Consider the following 26,631-nt stretch of genomic DNA (forward strand, 5'->3'; position numbering starts at 1 on the left):
GATTTATCCGAAAACACGGAGCCCTAGCATAGCTTAGTGTTCGATCATAAAACAAACAACAGAAAAAAAAAAAAAAAAACTAGTGACAGCGGCTTGTTTGACGAATGAGCCGCTGTCCCTATAGGGGCAGGGGTTCGTTCGTAGAAACACTACTCGTACCGTGACAATTCGCCGCTAGGGCAGCTACAGCCTCGTGTTCGTTCATAAAACAAGCAAAAGAAAAAAAAAAAAAAAAAACTAGAGACAGCGGCTCGTTCGACGAACGAGCCGCTGTCCCGAGTCCAGTGTGCGTTCAAAAAAGAAGTAAAAGAAAAAGAAAAGCGCCTCTTTCATTTCAGAGGCAAAAACAGCGAAGCGAAACTCAACGAAGAATAGAAGACGTGGGCTGCTGACACGGGCAAATCGTTAACGTAGCAGCTTGGGCGAGTTGGTTGCTCGTTTTTACACACACTACAGCGAACTACCGAATTTCCCGAATCACGCGCACCGATCTCCTAGACGCCTAAATGTTTTTTCTCTTTTTCTGTCAGGTGTAAAGATGGTGTACTAATACAGTTTTTTATAATTCCTGGCGATATGTTCAGCTTCGATAATTTCTCTAGTTAATTGGTTACTATTACTACCTAAAATTGTACAGGATGGCAGGTGAACGTCGCACCCACAATCACGGCAGTGTATGCCTAGATGGCCAGAGTTAGCTCTGGTGCTGTTGTTTTTATGTTCACGGAGCCTATCATTAGGCATCGTCCGTAATGATATAGGTTAATGACCATCTTTACACCTGACAGAAAAAGAAAAAAAAAATTTAGGCGTCTAGGAGATCGGTGCGCGTGATTCGGGAAATTCGGCAGTGCAAGAGGTAGAAGAAGACAAAGTATATATAAAAACGAGTTGTTAGTCAGCGCGGTTTGTTTGAATTTTGCTTAATTTTTCGTGTGTAAGGAGTGAGTGTTATTTGCTATAGTGCGCTGTAGTGTGTGTAAAAATGGGCAAATCGTGTTAGTCTTTTAAAAATGGAAAATAAAAACTAAAGAAAAGAAAAAACGGGACGTGTGGTGCAAGGCATTTGACGCGGGGCTTTTGAGGTTGCGGGCTGTCGTGCACTGCCCGACGGCACCCGACGGTTAGAACAGAAAGCTGTGGCGGCAGGTTCGTTCTCCAGCCTTCTCGAGCAAATCAGATATTCATGGCGTCTGGTGGCCTAAAGACGAAGCCGTGAAAGTAGGTTCGGAAACACGAGGTGAAAACCGCCAATAGTAAAGTACGAATATTCAGTACCGCTTCATGGTCCTTTTTAAGCCCTCCGGGTAATTAAGGGCACAGTTGAGTATTCTAGAAATTAAATGCTTTAATTTTGAGCATTATATCCATAGAAGACCTGCATAGACACCAAGAAAACCCCTCTGAGTTGGTTGAAATTTTGCCTTTATTCCAATCTTCGGGAGCCTGTAAAAGGAGGAACAGTTACTTGCTACGCGACGCTCTCTTCAAAGCGGATTTTTTCACGCCAGACTCCCCAGCCCTGTTGCGCTTTCTGGACCTCCTTTTTGCAGCGAGTTTCTTGCTCGCCCTGACTTCCCTGTTCTTCGCTGGGGATGACCGACCAGTTGTGGACTTGTTGCGCCTAGACCTTCGCCTCTTGCTCTTCCCTGCCGTCGCCTTCCTTGACCTGGACCTCCTAGTCGTGGCGCTGGCACCTCTGGTCCTCGAGCGCGATGACAGGCGGCTCCTGGAGCGCCTCGTCGTTCTTCGCTTTGTCGGAGTCGCGGAAGCCCTGTTCCTCTTGCGCCCCCGGGCTCGGGACGGGGACGCCATGGAAGCGCCCTCGCTTACCCCGCTGGTGGATGCGGGTGCCATGAGAAAGGACTCAGTGTGCCCGTCCTAGACTTTCTGTCTGTCGCACGTCTCGGCCTAGTTACAGCGGTCTGGCTTATCAAACCGGGGACGGTCGAAGTCTCTCTGCAAGAATACATTGGAACCACGACAGTTGGTCTCAAGACATGCGAGATGACGTTTGAAACTGTTGGCAGGCTGATGTCCATTAAACCCTTTCAGGCACAAACAAAAATAAAATCCACTTACGTTATCCGGCGCAACATAGAAAATTACTCCTATCAGCTCCCTTCTAAAGTAATAATAGAAGAATTACAACCATAGTTCTAAATTGGTCGAATATTTTCCTTTTTAAGTACCTACGAGTATATTACATGATTGTCGCCGCTCTACATGATATAGGGAGTATTCAATGGCGGCCATAGCTGTGTGCGCGACTGCTCAGCGCGTGCCGATGGCGAGCTTCCAGTTATTTTGCAACGTGCATTCCACACCATCAGGATTGCCGGTCCTAGCAGCCTATAAGTGAGAGTTCAGTCTGAGCATGCGCTGTGAACAGCGGACTCAAATATGGCGTCCAGTGAACACTTCCTATAGATCGAATTCATTGGACGCCAGTTTCTTGTTCGTGGTTCAAGCAAACTATATTCACGAATGGAATGCTCCGCGGAGATAAACAGGGAGAGGAGCATCAGCGATGTCTGAGCGCCGAACTCTGATTGGGAGGATCAGTGGGTAGGTGCAAAGGCCTTTCTCTCTCCCTACTGTCTCCCTTCAATCAGAAAGAACAAGAGCGTCGTCTGCTCCTCGCGGAAGGCCTGGCGTTCGAACGCCGAACACCAGGCCCTGCGTGCTCTCGAACCGGAAATTCGGAAGATCCTCCATTGACACCGAGAAAACCGTCTGAATCGAACAAACCAGACTCGGGCCTGCCTATTATGCCAAGGCCTATGCAATCTTGGCATAAGACCTCGGTTAACTTACGGACAAGGTCCTGCTTGATAGCGGGCCGGAACCTCAAGGGGCAGGCGACGTCGGGCGCCGAATGGGAACGCGGACTCCCCCTGGATCTCGGCAAGGCGCGCCAAGGGCGTCGTAGCCTCCCCTTCGGGACTGCTGGCCGGTTCGTGAGCTGGGGCCCGAGCCTGCGTCCGACTCCTGTGGCTGCCCTCGTTCCGAATGAGACACTGGGCCCGCGGTACACGCGATCTCGCGCTCGCGCTTGTGGCGCCTTCGTCATCTTCGTCTCAGATTCTCGGCGTCTCGCACAGCTTTGATCTGCGCTGCTTTGATCGCTGCTCAAGGTGCGCTCGCGCTAGCGCTCCCGTATATTTTGACACATTTGACTGCATTTACCACAGAAGGATATTGACAATCGCCATCTGGTGATTTTTATGGAATTTCCAAGAGTCAGGATACATTGGGATCCCCGACTTCCCCCTATCCCTTAACCCCAAGATAAACAACAAACGTTTTTACTATAAAAGAACCAATTTCGAGAACCTGCACATTCACGCTCCTTAGCACTGGCAAAACCAAAACAATGACAAGACCAACGCAGGTGCGTCTGCCAAAGTGTGGATCACCGTCGAGACTTGAGCACCCTCATATCCGCCAATAGAAACATCGGTGATCGTCTCACTTTCTTGGCTTGCGATAATTCCTTGAGTAAACTCGTCATAACTGAGCTGCCGAAGACATGGTGATGGCCGGCGCTGTACGGAACGCGCTCTTTTTAGGAGACACAGATGAACGCCGCAATATTCCATCTTCCGAAATTTGGATTTCGCCAACTAAGGCCACAGAAGCGTTGAACGGGAAGCTACGTACTGCAAAACCTCACTCATACGTCAATATCTCAAACGGATGGCCGTATTTTTCGAAAAGGAAGGCGCTATCAAGCGAGGACTCTGACATCACGATCCTCCTGGAAAAGTTGAGAATGAGGGGAAGCGGCGTCACTTCTCTCATCCTCGCTTCGGTTCACCAGCCCCCAACACCCACCAGCTCGACGGGACGAAGGGAGGAGGTGAGAAAATGAGAATCGTGACGTCACACGTCTCGTCGGCCGTGTTCAATCATGCATTTCCTTTCCAAAAATACGGCCATCCGTTAGAGATATCGCTGTATGAGTGGCGTTTTTGTTTTCTGCAGCGTCCCGCCTATCGCCACAGCCCCGTTTTGTGCATTCAAAAAAATAAATGCTTTTTTAAACAGTCTCGTTGGGACACGTATGCAAAAACAAAATTAATTTTATGCGAAAAAAGAGAAAACTTAGAACAATATTGACGGGGCGAGGAGCGATTTAGTCGGTAGTCACCTCCTTTCCACTTGATTTCTCTCTCGGCATTTAGGACGCGTGGAGGAGAGGCGGATCGGCTTGGCCATCACGTTGAGGTGGAGAGAGTGTATGACCATTCCGTGACGTCATGGACTTTGCGCGCAGAATTTCAAATAAATTTCGCGCTGCCAATATTGTTTTAAAAATATTTTTCGCGTGAAAAGTGGCCTATAAGGGCAGAATGACAGTTAAAGGGGCACTGACACCCCAAAGGTCGTATTTATTTTTATTGTCTAAAACGATGCAAGTTGCAGTCATAGACACGCAAAAAAACCGCATCGCGGAAAAAAAATATTTGCCGCGCGCGCGCGCGCCTTTTTATTTTTGGCGTTTGATTTTCCCGCCTCTCGCCTCCTCGCTTCTTTTGATCGGTGACGTCAAGAATCATGAAATTTAAAAGCTTTGTAGGCGACATCTCTATAACATTTAATTACGGCAATCCTAAAACATGTTTTTTAACGCAATTGCGAACGCACTACGGCCCTTCTTTTTGAAATACCAAAAATCGGGAGTTCGTTGTGGTGCCGTCTCCTGGATTTGTATCCTCCAACGGAAAACAGGCGACACCGCTCAAAACCGGTCCGCCGGAACGCCGCCGCTCGCTCCTTTCCCCCTCGCTTTGGGTCGCCGTGGCAACAGCAGGGAGTGGTGAAATAAAGGGGACTCTCTAGAGTGCCTTCATGTGCGCTTCGCATAGAGTGATGCCAACTGCCTGTTTCCCTTTCCCACACCCTCTTCCACCGCCATTTTGTTTCTCTCATTGTTTCCCCGTGCGCCGGAAAGTGGCCTTTGTGTCCATCCGTAATCCCATCCGAGGGGGAAAATGCTAATCCTCCCTCCGTGGGCTCCGAACTTCTGAGATAAGGTGCTTGTTTCCGGGAGGGTTATAAGCCCCACGGATTATCGCCGAGAATCAAAATGGCTGCTGGTTTGTCGGCGAGTGGTATTACAAAGGGTGGCATCACCCTAGCAAAGCGCACATGAAGGCTCCCTAGGGGACTCTCTAGAGTGCCTTCATGTGAAAGCGCACATGAAGGCTCCCTAGGACTCTCAGGTCTCCGCAATTTTTGACGTCAAGGCACCGGCGCCGATCGCGCGGGAACTTCGAATTCGGCATTTGGAAATTGTTTTTTTACTTCACGAATACTGAATTCCCAAATTTCAAATTTTGAGGGTAATGTCCCGGCATCGTTTTCAATCGTTTCGGATAATAAAAAAAAATATGATTTTGATGTAAAGGGCCTCTGACACGGCAAAAATTTTTTTTTCATGCTAGGCGTTGAAATGGCATATCAGGACATTACAAAAAAATTGTTTCCCTATAGAGTTGCGTAGTTTTTTTTTATAAAAAATTGAAATACGAGGCCCAATTCAGAGTTCCCGCCGTGCACTGTGACGTAACAGTGTACCGCAAGGTGTTGGGGCGGTCAGAAGGGAGGCATCAACTACATCACTAAAAGTGGGTTCACCGGAAGTCGCATGAGCTTCACTCCTCGTGCTCTCCGCAACCGTGCGTAAGATTTTTTATATATATATATATATATATATATATATATATATATATATATATATATATATATATATATATATACTGCTCTTTGTACGAGCGATCGTAGAAAACGAAGTTTCAGTTCCACTAGCTCTTTATCGCTGCACCGTTGGTTAGTTTGCGTGCTGTAAAAGTTGAGAACGAAGAGTCAGTGGATCGACGTGATGGAGGTCAATGATGAAAGCGTTGCGAGTACGAGCCAGTGTACGAGTGCATGCCGTCAGCCCGATGATACAGGGCTATACTGGGCAAAAAACAAACTATCAAGTTTTGAAAAAAAAAAAAAAAAAGAGAGCGCTAGCAGAAATTAGGATTGCTAGCGTACGACATGCCCGATCGCATTGCTGAAGGTTCAGACACCGAGGTCGTTGAATCATCGGACACTTTCCAGGCTAAAGATTCTTGCCGTCTAAAGAATACGAACTGGTTTGTGTACCAAGTACAAGTAAACGTCGAGCACAAAGTACGTATTTTGACTGGAACATGAATAGAACTTTTTTACTAGGTGCACATGCGGCCGATGTATGTCTCTCGGAAATACATGCAGTGTGATCTCTTCTTCAGCTGCTGAAATACCGGGACAGTCCCTCACACAGCACCTTCTATGCATTGTAGTTGATCACGTCAGTTCACTGACTTCGCTTCTTCTACCTTTACAGCAACATTAAGCGATGAAAAGCAAATAAAAGAAACCTTGTCTGCTTGGATCGCTCATGGAGGTGCGGAGAATAACAAAAAGATTAAAAAATATATATATATATATATATTACACGCGCTCGCGGTAAGCACGAGGAGGGATACAACTCACGTGACTTCCGGCGATGCCTCCCTTCTGACCGCCCCGACACCTTGCGGTACACTGTTACGTCACAGTGCACGGCGGGAACTTTGAATTAAGCCTCGTATTTCTATTTTTTATAAAAAAAAAAAAAAAAAAAAAAAAAAAAAAAAAAAACAACTACGCAACTCTATAGTGAAACAATTTTTTTGTAATGTCCTAATATGCCATTTCAATGCCTAGCATGAAAAAAAAATTTTTTTTGGCGTGTCAGGGGCTCTTTAAGAGTGCTAGTGTAACTAGGGTATTACATGGTTTGCACGTGACGACGTCGTACTGTATACTGGTGGTCATTACGATTTGTTCTTGGTGAGAAAATCAAATCAGGTTCTGTTGCAACTGAAGAAAGGAGGAGGTTTTCCCCTCTCCAGCGTTCCGTCTGCGTCCCCGGCCTTCCTTTCCCTCGCCCTACCTTCTTGAGTTGGAACGGACTATTGGGGAGGAGATCGAGGAGTGGCGCCCCATAGCGGCTGTGATGTACCGGGTAATTTGGGATAATGCAGAGATATATTTATTTCACTGTTTAGGTTACAATCGGTTGGTGTCATGAGAAGCGTCTTATTTGGTCTGTGACCGCTTCCAGCCTGTGGCTTGCAGGAGTCCCGTGCTTCTCCATGGCTCGCTACCCTCCGTCGGCGTCTCCGACGTTGCATCCGCCGTCGTTGCCTGGGCTCAATGGGTCGTGTTCGCTATACGTGGCGAACACGCACATAATACACGGCAGCGGCCACCTCGGGAACTAACGATGTGTGGCAAACAAACTCTTTGACTGCAGTCATTAGTGCATTCGCTTCCATAGAAGACGACGACGCTAGGCTGGGCAAGATATATGTAAGAATAGACAATTTGGAGCAGCTGTGCATGGGCGCCGCAATAAGGCCCATAACCGACCTTCAGTTTTTGTTTCCTCTGTAATGGTTAGAAGTAATTTTTATTACTTCACAAAGTAATAAGATTACTCTTGTGATTACTGCCTAATAAAAATAATCAACTGATTACAAAATTACTCCAAAAAGTAATCGATTACAATAGTAATTTGATTACTTGTAATGCGTACGGTACAAGTCTGCTCTTATTACATTTACTCCACTTCATCGTTACCACAACATGGCAGGTTATTGCCATTTTAGTTTCAACTGTGTCCTTCTCCACAGCATTGGTCTTTGTGCGGGTTCGTCAACGCCCGCTTTAGTGGCTTGGCATCTGGGAAAGGCAAGAGGAGGACAGCAATGGCGGCTGCAATTTGGCGCGTGTGTAAAGCGGCTATTCTTTTCTCCTAAACGCATCTAGATAAAAGTAATCTATTCCCCTCTTGGGCGTTCAATGTCATTGAAGTCCTATTGGAAGGCAAAACAAGCGCATGTGTGGCTGATTCAAAGTGCGGGGGGGGGGGGGGGGGGGGGGGGGGGGGGGAGGTTGTACTCGCGCACCGCGTGAATACAATGTGGGATTCGACTTGCCTTACTGCACCACGAGGTCGATCCCACTCCGTAGCTCGATGTTGAGGACTGCTACGGCCGGGTCCGTCCGGAGGCTGCCGTGGACTCCGAGGAGAGGATTCACTCCAAAACACAAAGATACTGAAGAAGCAGGTTTATTTGGCTGTTGTGCCACCACGCTGTGCCCGTCGGCCAAACTAATAAAAGAAAAGAACGGAAAAGGGTCGGCGCTGTCGCATTAGACAGATTCACCTGGAGGGGGCCCACGCTGCCGCATTAGGCAGATTCGTGGAATGGGGAAAGCTCCAAAAAGAACGAGGCTCCGTGGCCCAGAGCCTTCCCCGGCGAGAGCCCGGGCCGCCGTTCGCGGCCGCTTATCTAGCCAGCGGAAAGTGGACGCGCCCGGGGTAGGTATAGTGTGGCTTATCCCGCAGATGGGCCGCGTCCACAATCATTTCCGAAGGGTGCGCCGGAGGCACTTTCACCCAAAAGGGCGAGGGAAGACACGCCCTCTTCGAGGAATGCGGCCTTACCCCCGTATCCGGGATGACGTCGCCATAACGCTCCCACGGCCTGCTTGTGCTAGGCCTAGATAGGGAGACGGGAAACTCGTGGTTCCCACAACAACTACAAAACAAAACAAAAACAAAAACTGTCGTGCGTACATTAGGAAAAGGCGCGCAAGAGAAAAGTGGAAAGGAGAACTGACTCTTCAATTATCATTTTTAAGTAATTGTGTTGTTTGTTTGTTTAGACAGCGGGAAGTGAACCAGCCTCGATGGGCGTTTCGTGCCTCGCTGTGGATGAGAGCAAGTGCAGTACGACTGCTAGTATCGTCATGGCGCTCGTTGTCTTTGTTCTATGACCGGCTGAACCAATCACGCACACTGAATGCGCCGCCATCTTTTCTCTGTGCGTGATCGGTTGAACCGGTCATAGCAGAAAGAAGACCGCGGAGATACACTTTGGGCACTTCTTGATTGGCTCAAACAGGTTGTAGCGCAATCTGCGGCCGCACTTGGTCTGAAACAGTCTCGTAGCTAGCGTCACACCTTCCGCGCGCCTGAACAGTGTTGAGCATACGTGGTTGGGAATTTCTGGTCTGTTGGTGTGTAGTGATCAACTGCATAGGAGCATGTGATCCACAAAGTGTGTTCGCGTGTCTGTACGCGTACCGGTGCGGCGGTGTATGGTATTTTGGTGCATACTTGCTCTTTACTGCTTTACGTTTTCCCCTGTCTCACTTTCTTCGTTCGCAAGTTTATATATTTTCTCACATCAAATTAAAAAGAATTTCACTCTAAATCCAGAATGATTTTTTTTTCTTTTGAAACAAATCAAAATATAAATTATAAGCATATGCCATATGATATGTGTAATTAATAAGAAATACCCAAACAAACGTTTGTTTAGAACTTTTCGTGAATGTGGTGCCAGATATTGTATTTCATATTGTCGTCTTCTTTGTTACGCCGGAAGACAAGGTGCGACTACAATTTAGTTACATTGATTGGCCATTTTTTATTTTCTCAGATAACCTGTTATGATAAGTGTTCGCGTCGCAAAAAGAAAGCTTTTACTTTCGATGACGATTCATCGAAACAGTGGAAACTTTTCTGTGATGGCAGATTCTTCTTCAGTCGAATATATATTCGTTATTAAAATTCATTGCGGTATCACAGTATTGATACCGTGACTAACATTTTCTGATGTTGCTTTTTGCTTTATTTTATTTTAGAGTGCAGCTCTTAGGCGCCCGTTTCCGGCTTGAGCGGCGTCGGCGTCGCCGTCACCGCGAGGTCACGTGACCCCCCAAGGTCACGTGACCCCTAAGGTTTTGATTTTGAGCTCTGGAAATTGTTCTAGCCGAGTTGGAACTCGCTAGTTTGGCAGTATACGTCGGCCACAGCGATCTCAGGCTGGCTACAGCTTAATGCTAGCGTCCGGAAAGGGTGCAACTAAGGTGCCTTGGTCAGATGTAATTACCCTAAGCTTTGCTTAGGCTAATGACATCTGACCATTTTGTTTCTTTTTTTTTCCGGAGCGCGTGAAGGCGGGTCTCCCAGCGCAAGCTTTTGACATTGATGGTGCTACCACGTCATTTTTTCCGAGCGCGCGCGCTGTCGGCATTGGGTAATCAAAAGAATGGCATCATCTTAAACAGAGGGACATTGAGGCACCCTAGTGGATCTGCTGGTGGGTTGTGTTCCAACGATGATTTGTAGTGACATAGAAGCTTAATTTAGTAAGACAATGAAGGAACTTATTTTTACCCTGTTCCAGGTTAAGAAAAACAGCACAAGCTTCTCCCCTCAAAACCCTCCACTCTTTTCACTTTAGCGGGCGAACGCTGGAGAAGAGGCGAGTGGACTTGCCTCCTTTTCGTCTCTTCGCTAGCGTTCGCTCATTTTGACGGAACGAGTGATGGGTTTAGCAGGGAGGAGGTTTTGTGCTGCTTTTCTTAGCCTGCAACATGATAAGTAGTCGGTAAGAGCGGATCATCAATTTCATGATCGAGTAATTATAATTCTTTAGTTTTTGAAGCAACAGGCACATGCCTGCTTCCTAGTTGCATCAGTAATAAACAAAACTTACTTCAGGGCATGTTTCCGATTCGACAGTTCATGAACAAGAACACCATTTCTCCGAAGAAAACATTTATTAAATAAGTCACGGTTAAAAATCAGTCTCTAACTTCAAGCACGCAACTAAGTCACCGGAATAAAAAAAAAATGTTTCGCTGTTACTGAGCAGTTGCTGTACACGCTCCAGAACATTGTCGTAATACTTTACATTACTCGCCAGCTTAAAAGTACATTCACCAGTCTGCAACTACTTTGCTTGTTGCCAACAACCCTAAGACACATTGTGAAAAAAAAAAAAAAACACCTTCTGGCGTGATTCTAGTTTAAAAACAACAATGGATGACGCTTGTATGAAGAGTTTTTGTGCGAATATGAACAAGTTTGTTACAGACTTCTCATCCTGAATCAACTACAGCGTGTCTCCCCCCAAAATTTACAGTGTTTTTTCCACCGCCAAAATAAACCATGCATCGCCGACTGCTCATTCTCTACCCAAATGTAGTGCTAGTGGTCCAAACCAGATGCCAAAGTCTCAGCACTAACCGTAATCTTATTAAAAAGTTACGTGATTTTTTTGAAAATTCAACGGGAAAATGGGCCCCATTTTTACCCGTTTTCGGTAACATAGAGCTCCATGTATCAAAGAGCTCTGTCGGTCGCCATTTTCCTATTAAAAATTTAAGAAAATCACTAATAACTTTTGAATAAAATAACACTAGTGCTGAAACTTTGGTGTCTGGTTCGGAACGCTAGCGTTACATTTGGGCAGAGAATGAGCGTTCGGCGAAGCATGTTTTATTTTTGTGGTGAGAAAAACCCTGGGAATTTTTTGGGGGAACACCCTGTAGAATGGGAACAGAGAGGGAAAGAAAGAGATGAGTTTAGTACAAAATAAACAGCAGCACCGATGAGAAAGGAGCAATGAGCCAGACATGCAATGAACTGGTGCTGCGACTAGAAAATGAGATTACACACACGAGCACATTGTAAAATGTGCTGTCTAGGACAAAGGAGATCTCCCAAGGGTTTAGAAATGGCCAAATCCTTTCTTTGCCAGGGGAAACGCTCGAGCCGCGCTGACAGAACTTGATGCCGAGGAAGTGCTCGAACTGCGAGAACGGGCCGAGGTGGGCGAGATACGCTGGATGCCTTCGTCCCCGGTACGGCTGACGGCGCCCTGAGGAGACTCTGAAAGGAAGCCAGGTGCCACCTTTACAGAGAAAGGGGAAATGGTACTTCTAGATCGGCACAAAGCTTAAAGTCGTGCACAACCTTACTTGACACGCATCAGATCGAGCTCGGGGGAAAACGAGCATAACCGGACATTCTTCCTATTTTTTCCATTTAATCCGAGATTTGAAGAAAAAAGGAGACCAAGACCGCATCTATATACTTGGCATACTGAGCTACGCCCGACCTACGTTAAGTTGTGGGTTTAAGCGCTCCCCTCAATTACATTTTCAGGGGAGCCCTCCGAGCACTTTGCCCCATCGATGAGATGAAACTCTCAAGTCCTACCAGTGCTAAAGCCCCACTACACAGCAAAGTAACCCAATTTATATTGTTAAAAATTTTCAACCTAGCCCACTCTTCTAGAGTACAATCCCGATAATTCAGACTCTTGGAACTTGCGGATAATTACAACTAACTCGTGGGTTCTGTCAAAGTCCTATGTATTAGAATGGGAGAAATCTCCTGATAATTTAAACGCATGAAACTGTGCGACGGCTCATCCGAATTTCGCGCCGCCGTTCTTGCGCCATGAGTGCAAGCGAGCTACATGCTGGGGTACCAGAACACCGTGCATATATTTTTGATAAATTTGCTGAATATAAAGTGAACACTGCTTCGAAGCACCTGCTTTTCAAAACTGAGAGTGCCAGCACATTTATGTGCTATGCCAGTGGTTCTCAACTACCCATGTTATGGGGACTCCTTCCGGATCAGCAGAATTGATGGCGGACCCCATCCACTGGGTGGGAGAGGGAGTGTTGGACGATGACAATGACAAAGAGGTAAATGAAGAAAACTACCTAGGTGCATGCAAATGAACTTTGAAGCTCTCAAATAGAGAATAGTTGGCCATGGTTTGGCCAACTATTCTGCCATGGTTTGGTCTATTTAGCTTTGTGTGACAGCCAGCATCAACAAAAGGAAAGTGTTAGTGCTTGGCTTGACTGACGGGCAAAAATGAATATAAAAAAAAGCTCCTCCAAATCACTACATGCACTTGCTGACTGGCTGTTGTCAGCCAGACCATGCTATTTAAACCATATAAGCCAGACTGATTTAGAATGTGTATATGCTTCACAACTGCAGTAACGCTGATTTTGGTCTACAATGTTCTCAAGTGTGATTCACTCGCATACACATACGTAAGAGCCCGAGGAATGCAAATAATGACTGCCATTAACCCATAAATTCCCAACTAGATGCACTAGTAAGCTTGTGCAAAGGTACTGTGCCCCTCAAACTTAATGCTGCCACAAGATGGCATGTTTCAAGAAATTCCAGCACTCATCCAAACAGTACCAATCGAACCACCCGGTGATACTTCAAATCCTCGGTCACCACACAGCCTCAGGAAGGCATCCCAGCCGGTTCAGTGTCCAAATCCTTTCTGAACAACCTGCAACAGTTAAACTTTTGGGAAACCAAGTGGCAGTGTTAAGTTTGGGAGCACAGTACATGAACTGGAAGTAGCAATTATCAGAAGAAAAAAAACATAGCCAATTTAGTTTGCAAACAGGCAACTAAGAACCACATCATGCTATGCCAAGCGTAAGCAGATAACACAACAATGGTGGAACCGAGAAGAGAAGATGACCCTGCCACAATGGAGAGGAGGGATGATATTGCTATGGTGCCTGCAATGTATCTTCGACTGGCATATTATTACAAAATCCCGAGGCACTCTTTAATATGCGATGGTATTCTTTTGCTACTTCACCCGGTTTTCACAATATGGTATCTGGCCTCAAATGTGTTGTGCATAAACTTTTGGGAAACCAAGTGGCAGTGCTAAGTTTGGGAGCACAGTACATGAACTGGAAGTAGCAATTATCAGAAGAAAACAAAACATAGCCAATTTAGTTTGCAAACAGGCAACTAAGAACCACATCATGCTATGCCAAGCGTAAGCAGATAACACAACAATGGTGGAACCGAGAAGAGAAGATGACCCTGCCACAATGGAGAGGAGGGATGATATTGCTATGGTGCCTGCAATGTATCTTCGACTGGCATATTATTACAAAATCCCGAGGCACTCTTTAATATGCGATGGTATTCTTTTGCTACTTCACCCGGTTTTCACAATATGGTATCTGGCCTCAAATGTGTTGTGCATATGCGCCGCACGGTGGAGCGGTGCCTCTGCATATGCAGGACGTCATCTCTGACATTGTCTTCTAGGACATCGTCCTAGACGTAATTCTTGAGGTCATCCTAGAGGTTGTCCTTGAGATCGCCCTAGAGGTCGTTCTAGATGTCGTCTTTCGATGTCATCCTCTAGGACGTCATTCTAGACATCGCCCTTCAAATCGCCCCAGAGGTCTTTCTAGTTGTCATCTTTGACGTCGTCCTTAAGGTCTTCCTAGAGGTAATCCTAGACGTCCTCTAGGATGTCGTCCTAGCAAGCAGATAAACTTACGTTGCACATACATGGAGCGGCAGTAGGCACACATTCACATTTGCACCCAAGCAATGAAGCAATCACTCATGGCTGCGGCACAAGCATATAAACCCGTGTCGTGCATACACGGTGCGCCAGTACGAACGCATTCACATTTGAGCCCAAGCTACGAAGCAATTATCAGTTTGATTTGAGCTAGTTCGTATATGGTCAATGATGGTGATGAAACAGCTTGAACATTTGAACAATTATACAAAGACAGAAGATTAAACGATTACACAGAGATGAAGCAATCATTCAATTTTGAAGTGGCGCACTGCAGTCACGCTGATGTCCATGATTGCATCACCGCAAACCATTAATAAAATAAGGTGTTTACTCAACACCTGCGTCGTCGCATTCAAAGTGAGGTGCGTTGTGAGTATCGTGACAAATGCCATCGCACTTCAAAGCCAACCAACAATAGTGGTTTCTGCAGCCAATTTTTTGTTGCAAGAATGAACACACGCCACGAAAAACCTATTTCCATTCCTGGCTTTATGAATGTGATGGGTTTATCCAGAGCAATAGCAAACACCAAGGGAAATAAGGAAAAAGCAAGAAGCAAACTTTGTGAGCTCCCAAAGCATTGCAAGAGTCTCACCTCTGAGGGACGTCTCGTCATACAGCGAGGTCTGCCGCCCGAAGGTGGGGGCCCGCCGCGGCCCAGGGGACGGGATTTCCATCCGCTTGGACGCCAGGTCCCCCCAGAGCTCTGTGACACGTGGGGAAAAGAGCACGTAGGAGGGGTCACGTGAAGCGGGCACACACCCTCCTAGGTTTTTAGTTGTCGACATTAGGTGCCAAACAAACGGCGGTAAGCGTGAGGAGAAGATGGTTTTGGCGAATTGGCAGAAAAAGGTGGGCACAGAGACTTCCGTCGACTAAGGTATTCGGTGTTTCCTTCTATTTTATTCGCGAAGCAGCTCCTTCGCAAATACGGTGCCGACCGATTTCTTGAACTCGACAGGGATCGCGCAGAAGTTTGGATACTTGATGAGTCCGAAGGAATGATTTGAACCGAAATTTTAAATTTTCATCCAACTTCCGCCTGATACGGTCGAGCCCGGTTATATCAAACTCGGGTACTTCGAAATATTTTTTATATTAAATAGTCCAAACATCCCCTTGAAAATCACATGTGATGCTATAGGAGTGTTGTCTTTCTGTATTGAACTCCCATGGTGGGGGACACTCGATCTAGCGAATGAAGCCTGGCCGCCCATTGCTCTTCCCGCGATCCAATAGCGCTGGTGGAGAGCACATCACTTGCATTGCAGGGCTGGCAGAACGCCAAGCCAGCATGCACTCGGTAAGATACGCAGCGAAAGAGCAGCAGTGGAAAAAAAGAAACAAAGAACCGTAAAAAAAAGAAAAAAGTGGACGATGGCAAAAGCAAGGGCACGTAGGGAGAGCAGGGAGTGCCCGCTGTTGGAATGGTGGCCTGCGCCCTTTCCCTGAACACTGCTGATGCTGTGCAACTCCCTAACCCCAAAATAAAATGAGCAAAAAAAAAAAAAAGTTCTCTGCAAGTCAAGTGTGTCAACAATAACGGGTGCAATCACACTTTAAACGCCTTATTTTGTTTACCTTTTTCTTCTGCCGTTATTGCTTTGCCCGTTTTTTTCTTCTTTTCTTTTTTTCTTGCCTTTCTTTTTTTGCTGCCTGAATTTAGTGAGCTTTTGTTCTTTACTGTTTGCTTAACTTTTTATGATTTTTTTATGCGTCATGCTTTTCCGTTTGTTTTTTCATTTTTTTTATTATTTGCGTGTTTTGTCACTTATGCTGTGTGGAGGTTTCGGCCAGACGCACGTGTAAGCGCGCGGGTGTTTGCAGTCAAAAGTCAAAAGTTCGACGAACTTCGAACTTTTAGGGTAAAAGTTCGACGTTCGTCAAACTTCGAAAGACCGGCGGACGGTTTCATTTGAACTCAAGTAGTGAGGTACGTTTGTAATTTTTTTTCTCAAATTTTTACATGCGGTGCCGCGTTCCTTGCGAAAGACAATGCTGTTTATTTCAATCATCTGGCATGCTTGGTTTTAGAAAAATAGATTCCCGAAGGAGCGAGGAAGGACGACGGGTTTTTGACAATTGTCGTTTGTGCCATATTTGAAGCGCGCTATAGCCGAAGCTATTATGGGAGATGATAAACTTTTTAAGAATGATCTATGTATAGCCTAGGCTAGTGTCGTCTTAAGATGTGATTATTGTTATTCAAGATGAGTTTCGAAGAAATGTCCAAACATGTATCTACGGGCAATTATGCCTTAAACTTGGTATTTTTTTTTTTTCCGTCCAAGTTGTTTGAGGTATTGCATTGAGATTAACACTACAGGCAGTACATATCATTGCCATCGGCAGAATACAAAATAATGTATTGATTGTTTTTTCACATTAAGGAATAAATTAACTCATGGGAGAAGATTTCTAATATTGTTCAAGTTCAGCACGTCATTAAAAAAGAAACTTTTTTTTTTCTTCGCTTTTTTAGGACGTATTTTTTTTAGCCTGTACACATTTTGGTAGGAGAAACTTGTTTTGAAGTTTTAAGCCTCTGAATATGCTAGAATACAACACTTCCAGCGAATTCTTGATAGTTTTTTTTTTTCTCCAGCTTTTTATCCTTTCATTTATTGTTATGTTTTTTTGTTGTGTTTTGATCAATGGCACAGTTATTTAGGTCGAAAAGACATAGCTTCGAACTTCGGAACCACTAAGCATGTGACAAGTAGTGCCTTCTAACGAGTTTCCGACAATGACCATCTACGCAATCTTTTATGCAGTGAAGAGCGACAGTAGCAATACAGTATAGACCACTTACAACGTAACCACTTATAGTGCAGGACCAGGTATAACGCGGCTTTTTTAAACCACCGGTTCGCCTCCCATAGAACTTCATGTAATTACATACCGCTTAAAATGCAGGCGCGCGAAGGGAAATACTGGTTATAGTGCAGTTTCTGGAACAGCCCGCCGACCGCGCCAACCAACCGGCGCAGCGAGCACGCTTCCCTGTGCGACACTAGATAACGGCGCTAGCCGCAAGCGGCACTCGCAGGGCAAGGAGGTAGCTCGAAAAAGCGGGGAGAAGCGATGAGAGAGGCTTCAATTGCCATAGCGACGGAGGGACGCACGCACGTGTCGTTCACGTGCGTGCGTCCCTCCGCTGCGTTGGAAACAACCGCAACGACAAACCAATCGCAAGTCGAGGAGAAGTGTTCGCGCGCGTTGCATGCCGGTCGCGTGCCAGCTTCTTTTATCCGCAAACATGGCGTCGGTTGTGATCGTCGTCGTAGACGGGTGGTGGAAGCTCATTGTTCCGCGTAAAAGCGCTATCCTTGACTGTGAATTTTCGCTGTGTGTCGCTATGATAACCCAGCACGTACTAGAAGGGAAGATCCACCTATTCATGAGGCGATGTCGTGGCGGCACTCTCAAGACGGCAGAAACGCCCGTGCCGTTGTGTATGTTTACTTTTACTACAGTGGTGCTTTCTAAGCATTTGTGAACAAAAGGTAAGGGCGCAAACGAGCTGGTGGTGGTTAAACATTTCGACAAAAACCCCGAGACTGGGACAAAAAGGGGACGGACAAACACTTTGTGTTTGTCCGTCCCTTTTTGTCCCAGTCTCGGGATTTTTGTCGAAATGTTTAAGCATTTGTGTTTTCGAACATTGCCCGAATTTCTTATTTGGAGCATTTCATGCCTGTGCTCAAGTTGAAAGTATTACTGGCGCGTACTGTATAAAGGAAGCAAATTTTCACGCGTTTTCATCACCGGAGAAAAGTGATTAGGGTTAGCAATCCTGAACGCTCGCAACGTCCGTCCGCAACCTGCGACGCCGTTAAAAGGCTGCGCCAGGCAAAAGTCGCTCATTTCTTTCAAAATGTGTGACACACTTGAGAGAGAAGTGTACTAGTCTGGTGAAACAAAGGCTTTCCTCAAACTAAGCTTTATTTTTCATCTAACATAAAATAAATTGTTTTACAAAGGTAAGTTGTCTCATGGCATGTATTTTGGCCTGAAAAATTGATGTTTTCGTTATAGCGCGGTACTGCTTATAGTGCGGATTTTCGCGACTCCCGCGACATACGTTATATGCCGTCTACACTGTATATGCATAAATAATTTCAGATTAAAACAAGTTCGACCACGCCCTCTTTCCCAGTATTGTTTTTTTTAACAGTCCGAATTATCTGGAAGGGGAAAAGGGGGGTGCTCTCCCATTGCGAAATTTCAAAGACTGCCCGCTGCTTACTAGTCACCGCTTTCTATGTTTCATTTGTAAGCTCTCTTTTTCATTTGACTTTCGCGTGCTAATCCGGTTCGTGCAGGAAACGACAACCGCAGCCCAGACGAAAAGGCTGCGCGGTCAGCTAAAATGGTAAAAGATTTTTCTTTTTGTGCGCGCCTGGGTGCTCCGATTCCGTAAACGTCCTCGCAGAATAAACAGTTTGAAAGCTCCTTTTTGTTCCAGCTGTTAGCCCGCCTAAAACGTTGTTGGTTACATTTCCACGGGTCATAAACATTTTTCGCGGCCCGCTGAAGAATGCATTAACGTGCGTTTACCGTGGTGTAAAAAGAAATATTTGTTAATTACGAAGCCTTGGCCTCAAAATTTGCGGTAGACCCGGTTTTCATATAGCAAATTACGGGATATGTCGAGCTAAAATGCGTGTCTGACGGAGTTTGTTATGAACGGGTTCGACTGTATATGACCAACCACCACAATTCAGACATCCGACAGCATGACGCTCCGGGTTTTGCGACGTCATTTGTTGTCACTTGGGGACCGGAAACGGCTTCTATGCAGCATAGCAAAAATGAGTCTGGTCCAAAGTTGAGAGGATGCTCCGCCCTTACCGTGGTCCTTGACGTGCTGCCAGAGGTGGGCCAGCCACTTGGTGTGCTCCGGCTCGGAGTCGGCCATCAGAAGGTGCCCCTTCTCCGACGCGTTCGTAAGTATCCGCAGTGCCTGCTTGGACGCACCTTCCTCTGGCCGTAGCCGCGTGTCCTGGCCGGGCACAAGACAGAGCAGGCGGATTCAGACAAGTGCGCCTGTTCCCCCATGCTCCACACGGGGCGTAGACAAGTGGAGTCATGTACGATCAAGTGAAGGCCACGCACGGAGAAACTTAAAATGCCAAAGAGCGCATTGACTATACCTTCTTTCCCGGAGAGTCACGAATTTCAAAGCTGTGAAATGAGAAAACAACTGCCCTCGGTTTTTTTTTTTTTATTTGAATGACACTATAAAAAGTGACGTCTTGCTGGGGAGAAACTACGGAAGTTGCGGCCCTTTGTTGTTGAATGACAGCCTTCCAACAAAATTTAACTATGGCCCATCTCCTTTTTTTCATAAAAAAAAAGCAGAAATTTCTTACAGAAAATGTAATGGACTCCTTTGGGCACTGGTATATAAGTTTACCCTTTGAGCGATACTGGATATAATCCATAAACCAACATAAACCCCTAGTAGAACACTTAGTTCTGTGGTGTCTTTAGGATGTCCTCATGTTCTGGGAATGTCCTGTGGACATTCAGAGGACATCCCAGAACTTTAGGACATTCTAAGGACATCCTAAGGATACTCCCAGAACTCAGTGTACTACTCCTAAAGAACTTACTAGAAAACGTCCAGTAAAATTTTGTGCTTCATTCGCAAAACATTCCAGTGACAGCATTCCGTTTCCGAATTGTGTACTAGTTTTGTCATTAGCTTACTAAAGCAAAAGCACACGTTCCAAAAATAAAATTCTTATATGACTTATTAAAGGGAAGCTGAAACACTTCTTTTAAAAAATGAAATAGAGGTTGATTCTAGTGTAGTTTTATCCCCTGATACCGAATAGGACAACAATTTGGCTCAAAAGTGTCCCTAAATGCATAAAAACAAAAAATAAAAAACAAGCGCGAATCGCCATTCCATTTTGCAATTGGCGGAATCGGTCATGACGTCACACTAGGAGCTCTCTGCGGTCATCTCGTATCGCTGGGCACACGCATGCTCGGCTTAGGTGGCTGGTTCAGGCCTTTTTGTCCGCCAGAATGACAAGCTCCGAGGGCCAACAGACAAAAAAAGACTCCTTTCGTGACCCCATACGTGTTTCAGCCCCTTGCCGAGCCTCACAAACACGTCCATGGGGCGACTGGGAGTCCAGGGGAACAGCAAGGCTCCGAGCCCCAGGCAAACGGCGCTGCATTTTTGGCCCATGTCGGAACACGGACTGCGTATCCCTGTCTTTCTATGTTGAGTTAGAACTTGTGAGAGCGAGAATTGAGAATGTGAGGCTCCGTTTAATGAAATGGGAGTGGTACTGTGATTTCATTCAGCAACATATGGCACTCGCACGGCAGCACCGTGCGAGCACCACTTTTTACTCCCTGGTGATGGGTAGGTGAGTCTGAAATGTTTTACAATTGTGTGCTCATTGTACTTTTTTTGTTGGGAAAAATATTGGCTATGAAGCCATTGCATGCATTCACTTCTATGGGTCGTGAAAAATTTATCGCACGAATAAATCCGCGTACAATTCACGGCCAATTAATTCGCGTGACCCATTTTATGCGGGCGTCATCGCGGCTGATTTATTCGCGTCATTAACCTTTCTTGAGCGCTTCTGATTTGCATCAGGTTTATGAAGAGCACTCCCAGACTTGGCAGAGCTTTCTTTCACCCAGTCTCAGCTCAGACGCTGGTTTGTGCAAGTCGCCATTCTTCTACGACTGGACTGGAAGGCTATGTTGGGCTTTCCGTTGATTGACTAGAGCCGCCGATGATAACAAATTTAGTTCAAATAAACTAATCTCACATTAGATTCACAATCAGTGGAGAAGGGCAAGCCAGTGCAGCTGGCACGGCGATGGGTGCTCCCAGTGCGACGTCACATTCTCCTCTCACAACTGCTTCCCCTCTCCCTCTTCGCCGAGAGGGTGGGGCTTCCGCGCTATTTTCAAAGCACTGTTACAACAGTGTTACAAATTTAAAAATCAATTCGATACCGTATTTACTCGAGTAATAGTCACACTCTTTATAAAAAAAAACCTGAGGGTTTGCTTTTCCGCGAAGCACACAGATTGCCAATCACCGCAATCGACAGCATGATTCCAGCTTTGTACAGGACAGAGATAACGTCTTTGCTCGAAGATACCATTTGTGAAGATTGCATTTGTATGCAGAATCGCAATCTCGATTTGGTTATTCGCTATCTTATTTATGCGCAACGCGATGATTGGCTGTTTATGTGTTCTGTGGGAAAGTAGACGCAAGGGCCTTGTTCATAAATAGTGTGGCTATTACTCGAGTAAATACGGTATTCATGGTCCCGGGAGTCATAATGAAACAATTCAAGTTTTAGTTGTTTTTTTTTTTTTTCATTACAGAATTACTTTAGTTTTTCTTTAAACAACTGCACTGATATATTGACAGCTCTGAATATATTTTACCTCAACTTCAAAATATCCTACACGAAATCTTCATTGCGAGTAACTAAAAGAATTAAACAGCTGGGTATATTTTTTTATTTCTCGAGGACTGTTCAAGAGGGGAGTGCCCTTATCGAGTTATATAGGAAACGCTCAATCCGAGTCATCCATCACAACTCATCTTTGCAGTTTTTGTGATTCCTGCAAGTGCTGTATTTTTATATTTATCTCAGCTTCGAATAACATTGTGTTTGATATTGTCGAGCGACAGAGTGATAACACCGGCCGAGTTCAGGCGAGAAATTATCCCTTGGGGTTTAATTGTTAATTGACTTATCACAAAGGTGCCACCTCAAAGTATGAAGGTACACCCATATCCTCCCTTCCGCAAAAAGAAAAAAAAAAAGAAGAAGCTCCATTTTTTTTTTATAAATTTTCACAGGTTGAGCTTTCTCGGTTTTTGTACAAAACTTGTACAAAAATACAAATACAGTAGGAGGCTTTTGAACAAAAGCCTCCTACTGCCTTTCAAACAATACTCAATCGACGTGGCACTCCCAGTTGTTAAGCCAAAACGTGCTACTTTTAGGTCCTTTCATCGTATGGCAAGGAAACTATTTGACCAAAGTAAGACGTATTGCCACCCTCCCTCCATGTCTCGTTACGTTTTGTTCCCGAATCCTCCGACAGTTGCACGAGCATTTCAGACTCTCCGAGATTCATCGGTAATTTGGAGCCTCCGCCATGTTTTCCCCGTCGGTCGGCAGCCTGCCCAACTAAGTGTAACGAGCAAGAGCTAAGCAAGGAGGAGTGGCAGTTGCACAGTTCTATTCCAGTTCACCCCTAAGCTCACGGCACAGCGGGAGCTACGTGCTCAATGGACCGATCGACCGCCTCCCTTTCATCACCTGACCCCGTTCTATGTGCTTGGGGGCGGACGGAAGCGCGATCACGTGGTGAAAGGTCAATGTACGGCTGGTCTGACAAGCACGAAGCTCGCCCCGCATTAACAGTTTAGGAGTGAACAAAGTATGGGGTGACTTCACGACTCTCGAAGCAGTAGACGAGGACCAACCGGGCAAGTGAGGGGACGGAGAAAGAAACATCGGCCACTACCTTAGTGATGGGTATGCTCAGCATGGGAGGTAGATGCCTTGAATCCTCTTCACTTCTCCAGAGGCAGAGCTGGAAGTTCTTGAGGATGCACCAGAGTCGCCCGCAACTGCCCGCACCGCTCGGAGTCTGCGAGACAAACGAGCGGGCATGGCTGAGCAAACACGGACGGGGATGTGCAATGGTCCCCCGCCCGTAATTCACTCGCGTACCAGCTGTTTCCACGTCAGATGATGATCCAGTCATATTTTCATATTTATGTAAAAAAGTATATGTGATAGCCACGTTCTTGGGAAGAGCATTCAGCTATATATGAATGCTTTAGCTAATTTTCTCCTAGAGATATGCAATTTCAAAGCTCCAAGCATCGAGATTGCCAAAGTTTCATTATGGCACTTTGCTCAGTTGTTAATTTCACACCAAAGCACGCATGTAGCAATAATTTTTCCTACTTATTTCATTTTATTATTTTATGAAAGGCTTATAACATGTACGCAGAATATGAAAAATTACAAACAAAGGTCTCTCTGCAAAGAAAGCTATGAAACACGTCAAGTAAATACGTTTCAGAGACACATTCACAAATTATTTACCAACAAGCTGCTTCATAACAAATGGCGCAAAATGTATACACCTTTTCCACAAGGGTGCAGCCATCTTGAATGTCGTCACTTCTCGTATGCGGTAAAACATTGTTTTGATCTCTCCACACCACTGGAAAGTGTTTACGAAAAATGTGATTGCAACTAATTCTTGTTTTCCCTCATCTATATTATCTCGCATATTTCAGGTTGAACTGTTTCATCATTTTTTCGTCTCGCATACCAGATACAATATCCACATGACTGAGAACGACTGGAAACAGAAAACGTCTCTAGAACTGTGCATATTTAAATACATTTTACGAATTTATAAAAAGAAAGGTATGCTTTGCCATCATTGTAGTTGTATTATTAATGCAGAAACGCAGTTGATTTCTCTAGATGTGGCAAAATTGCACGTACTATGTTTTTTAAAAACTCCATCTTTTATTTCTTTTCTTAATTCTTCTTAATTTTAACAGTGTCTCAAACTAGCTTGTGATGGCAAAACATTGAGTAATGTACGACCTCCCAAAAAGAAAACCAACGAAAACCTTTACTCAAACAGAGCTGGCTTGTCTTCATTATAGGGTCTTTGCCACACGATGTCGGCTCCAAAGAGACATTTTCTAGAACTGACAAGAGCTGTGCAGAGGTGCTGCTCTATCATAGGGTGTAGAAAGTCGGACATTCCCTAGCTTTATATTTGTGCTTCACTGCGTTGCCAAATGGTACCTGCACGACGCTGAGGTAGCCCGAGAGTCGCTCCTCGTGTACGCAGTCCGGCACGACTGCCAGTTTGCAGCCCAGGTGACCGAAAAGGGGCAGCTGCTGCTGGGGGTTCTCGACGTTCTCCACCACCAGGTCGTGGGTGCGCACCCGATCGTCTGCATCCGCCAACCCCAGGGTGGCGTGCGCTTCCAGCACAAACTTGGGGCCACTGTGCGAGACCACACCACAGTCACTGACCAAAGTGCCCCCCCTTTCGCAGTCGGGCTCCACCCAACCGAGCCATTAAACCCCTACGTGCCCACAACTGCCGCGCATTCAATCCGGAGCTCACGTAAGTATGAAAAAAACGACCCGAACTTATGTAAGTGCGCTTCGATAGGCCCGGATAGCACTCGCTTTAAATATAAATGCTTGCACTTGCGAAACTGCAGTTTTTCACATTAATGTGAGTGTGAAAGCTTACTGTTGCAGAGGGCACCTTCATTCTCAACTTCTCACCACTCATGCCCCAGCCTGAAACCAGGTACCTGATTTGCACAAGAGCACTTCTTTTTTTTTTTTTTTTTCTTTTTCTAAATGACGCGCTTGTAATTACGTGCACATTACAATCGGATCCAAAAATCAAAATTGAAAGAAAGCCTAGAAAACTTGGTGTAAGGAGGACAGCCCCATTGCACACAGACACAATACGCTTTGGAGTTGTGTCTATGTGCTAGGTGGCACAATTGCTACTGCCCAATGCTAGGGCTTCAGCTACAGCGTACTAGAACAAGAAGTAGTGTTGGGAACGGAGCAGCTGGCGTGAGGCTCATGGTGTAAATGGCAAGAGGAATCGCACTGTCACTTTACCGGTAAGGTGTGCACGTGCACGGAGACCACTTGTTTATTCGAGAGAGTTGCCCAAAGATTGAAAATTCTTTTCCCTACCTCTCTCGTGGCACTATCGTTTGGAACGCCGAAAAGAGACGCTGCCTTCTCGCTCTTCATCTGTCTGTAGTTCATTTGGCAGCCAGGCACACAGCACCAAGTCTGTCGGCATTTTACCGGTGCCATTTCGACGCTACACTTCTGCATTGACCATCTGCAGAACTTGCACAACACAACACAATCAAAATATATTCTGAGGGAACATACAGCCCCATAAAACTGAGGGCAGTTCGCCACGAGCGATACAGCGACGTCCGTTCTGCATTGTCAGAACACAGAACAGCAACAACAGCGTTGAGAACTCACAACAAACTTTCTGCAAAACTTGCCGGGCTACTCACAATACATCGATCACATCTCCGCGTGTGTTGTCTATGTGCACCGCCAATCACAAGCTCCCACTGCCAAGCCGCACTGGTCCCAACACTAGTCCATATTTCTAGTACGCCATAGTTCAGCTAGAGTTCCTGTGTAGGTTCCCTACGGGAGCCAGAGTTGCGCGTTCATCCCCATACCACCGTCTTTTCTGCACGGCATGTAGAGCCTGCTCCTCACGTGACTGAATTCGGCGAGTAGCGGCGCCGTACGTTCGAGGCACGCGACGCGCTCAAAAGCAGGGGAACGTAAACCGGGGCACGCGCAACGTCTACTTTCCTGCACGGCATTTGAGTCTGCTCCTCACGTGATCAGATCTCGACGAATAACTGCGCGGCGGCAAGTGGAAAACAGATGCGCAACTCTGGCTTCCGTAGGGAGCCTATACAAGAACTGTAAGTTTAGCTACTGCCATCCATTCGTCGCATGTTTTTCTGTTAACCTTTACTGTTTTCACATCGACTGCCCGTCGCTCAACCCGATCAGCATGTTCTTTGTGTTGGTCTTGAAAACTTGTGGTATTCTTTCGAATGGCTGACATCCGGTATATGCTCTTTGCCTTCCATTGTGCTTTGTTCACATGTGTATGCTCATACAGTGAAACCCATCTAGAACGAACCCACGTACAGCGAATTATTTTCGATATTGAACTCACGGAAAATTTAAGTAAAAATGGATGTAAAAAGTATGTTTTATGACGAACAACATATTGGCTATATCAAACTCTTTCCCCCGGGAAGGCTTCCAAAAATGCACAAGAAATCGCCTTGTAGCCTGTCCCTTCCCCAAGAAAAGAAGTAGAAAAGAAAGAAAATTCAAAAAGCTCAAGTTGCGAACAAAGTTGAGCGAAGAGAAATGGTTCAGAAAAGGGGGGGGAAAGCTAAAAACTACACTCTGCACACAGGCAAAAAAAAATCTTTTTCACCTCAAAGCGTTTTCCCACAAGGAGAAGCGATTCAGAAGGAGAGATAAGCTAAGAAAAAATAAACTGCACAAAAAAAACAACTTTTTAGCGTGCTGTTACAAGGCGGAAGTGAAGAGATGAGAAAGAAAGAGAAGCTCTCTCCTTACAACGAACTCATCGTGGAAGTTCGTTGTAAATGTTTTTTTGCTATATCGAACTGCTTGCTATATCGAACTGATCATAGCGTTTCCTGCTGTTCGTTATAAACGGGTTTAATTGTAGCTCTTTAGATACCCATCTGTTTGCGAAAGTAAGA

General features: G+C 45.7%; 1 protein-coding gene and 1 pseudogene across 3 annotated transcripts in view; one reads left to right on the forward strand and one right to left on the reverse strand.

Moving 5' to 3' along the window:
* Positions 1 to 985: 985 nt before the first annotated feature.
* LOC115325461 lies at positions 986 to 3,072 on the forward strand (annotated as a pseudogene).
* Positions 3,073 to 10,644: 7,572 nt separating this feature from the next.
* The window catches only part of LOC8025907 (rhotekin), a 66,119-nt gene continuing 50,132 nt past the window's right edge, over positions 10,645 to 26,631 (reverse strand). For 2 of the 3 annotated variants that reach the window (XM_040219183.3, XM_040219182.3), the window contains exons 7-11: positions 24,113 to 24,317; positions 22,800 to 22,925; positions 19,122 to 19,272; positions 14,863 to 14,973; positions 10,645 to 11,773 (exon numbers count right to left, since the gene is read on the reverse strand). In XM_040219183.3, the coding sequence (XP_040075117.1) occupies positions 11,613 to 11,773; positions 14,863 to 14,973; positions 19,122 to 19,272; positions 22,800 to 22,925; positions 24,113 to 24,317 (754 nt within the window). In that variant the 3' untranslated portion in view covers positions 10,645 to 11,612. Of the gene's footprint in view, positions 11,774 to 12,220; positions 13,215 to 14,862; positions 14,974 to 19,121; positions 19,273 to 22,799; positions 22,926 to 24,112; positions 24,318 to 26,631 lie in introns of those variants that run through there. The other variant, XM_042287331.1, reaches the window with a different exon arrangement.

The sequence above is a fragment of the Ixodes scapularis genome, unplaced genomic scaffold, assembly GCF_016920785.2.
Source record: "Ixodes scapularis isolate PalLabHiFi unplaced genomic scaffold, ASM1692078v2 PGA_scaffold9__187_contigs__length_104089568, whole genome shotgun sequence".
Taxonomy (NCBI): domain Eukaryota; kingdom Metazoa; phylum Arthropoda; class Arachnida; order Ixodida; family Ixodidae; genus Ixodes; species Ixodes scapularis.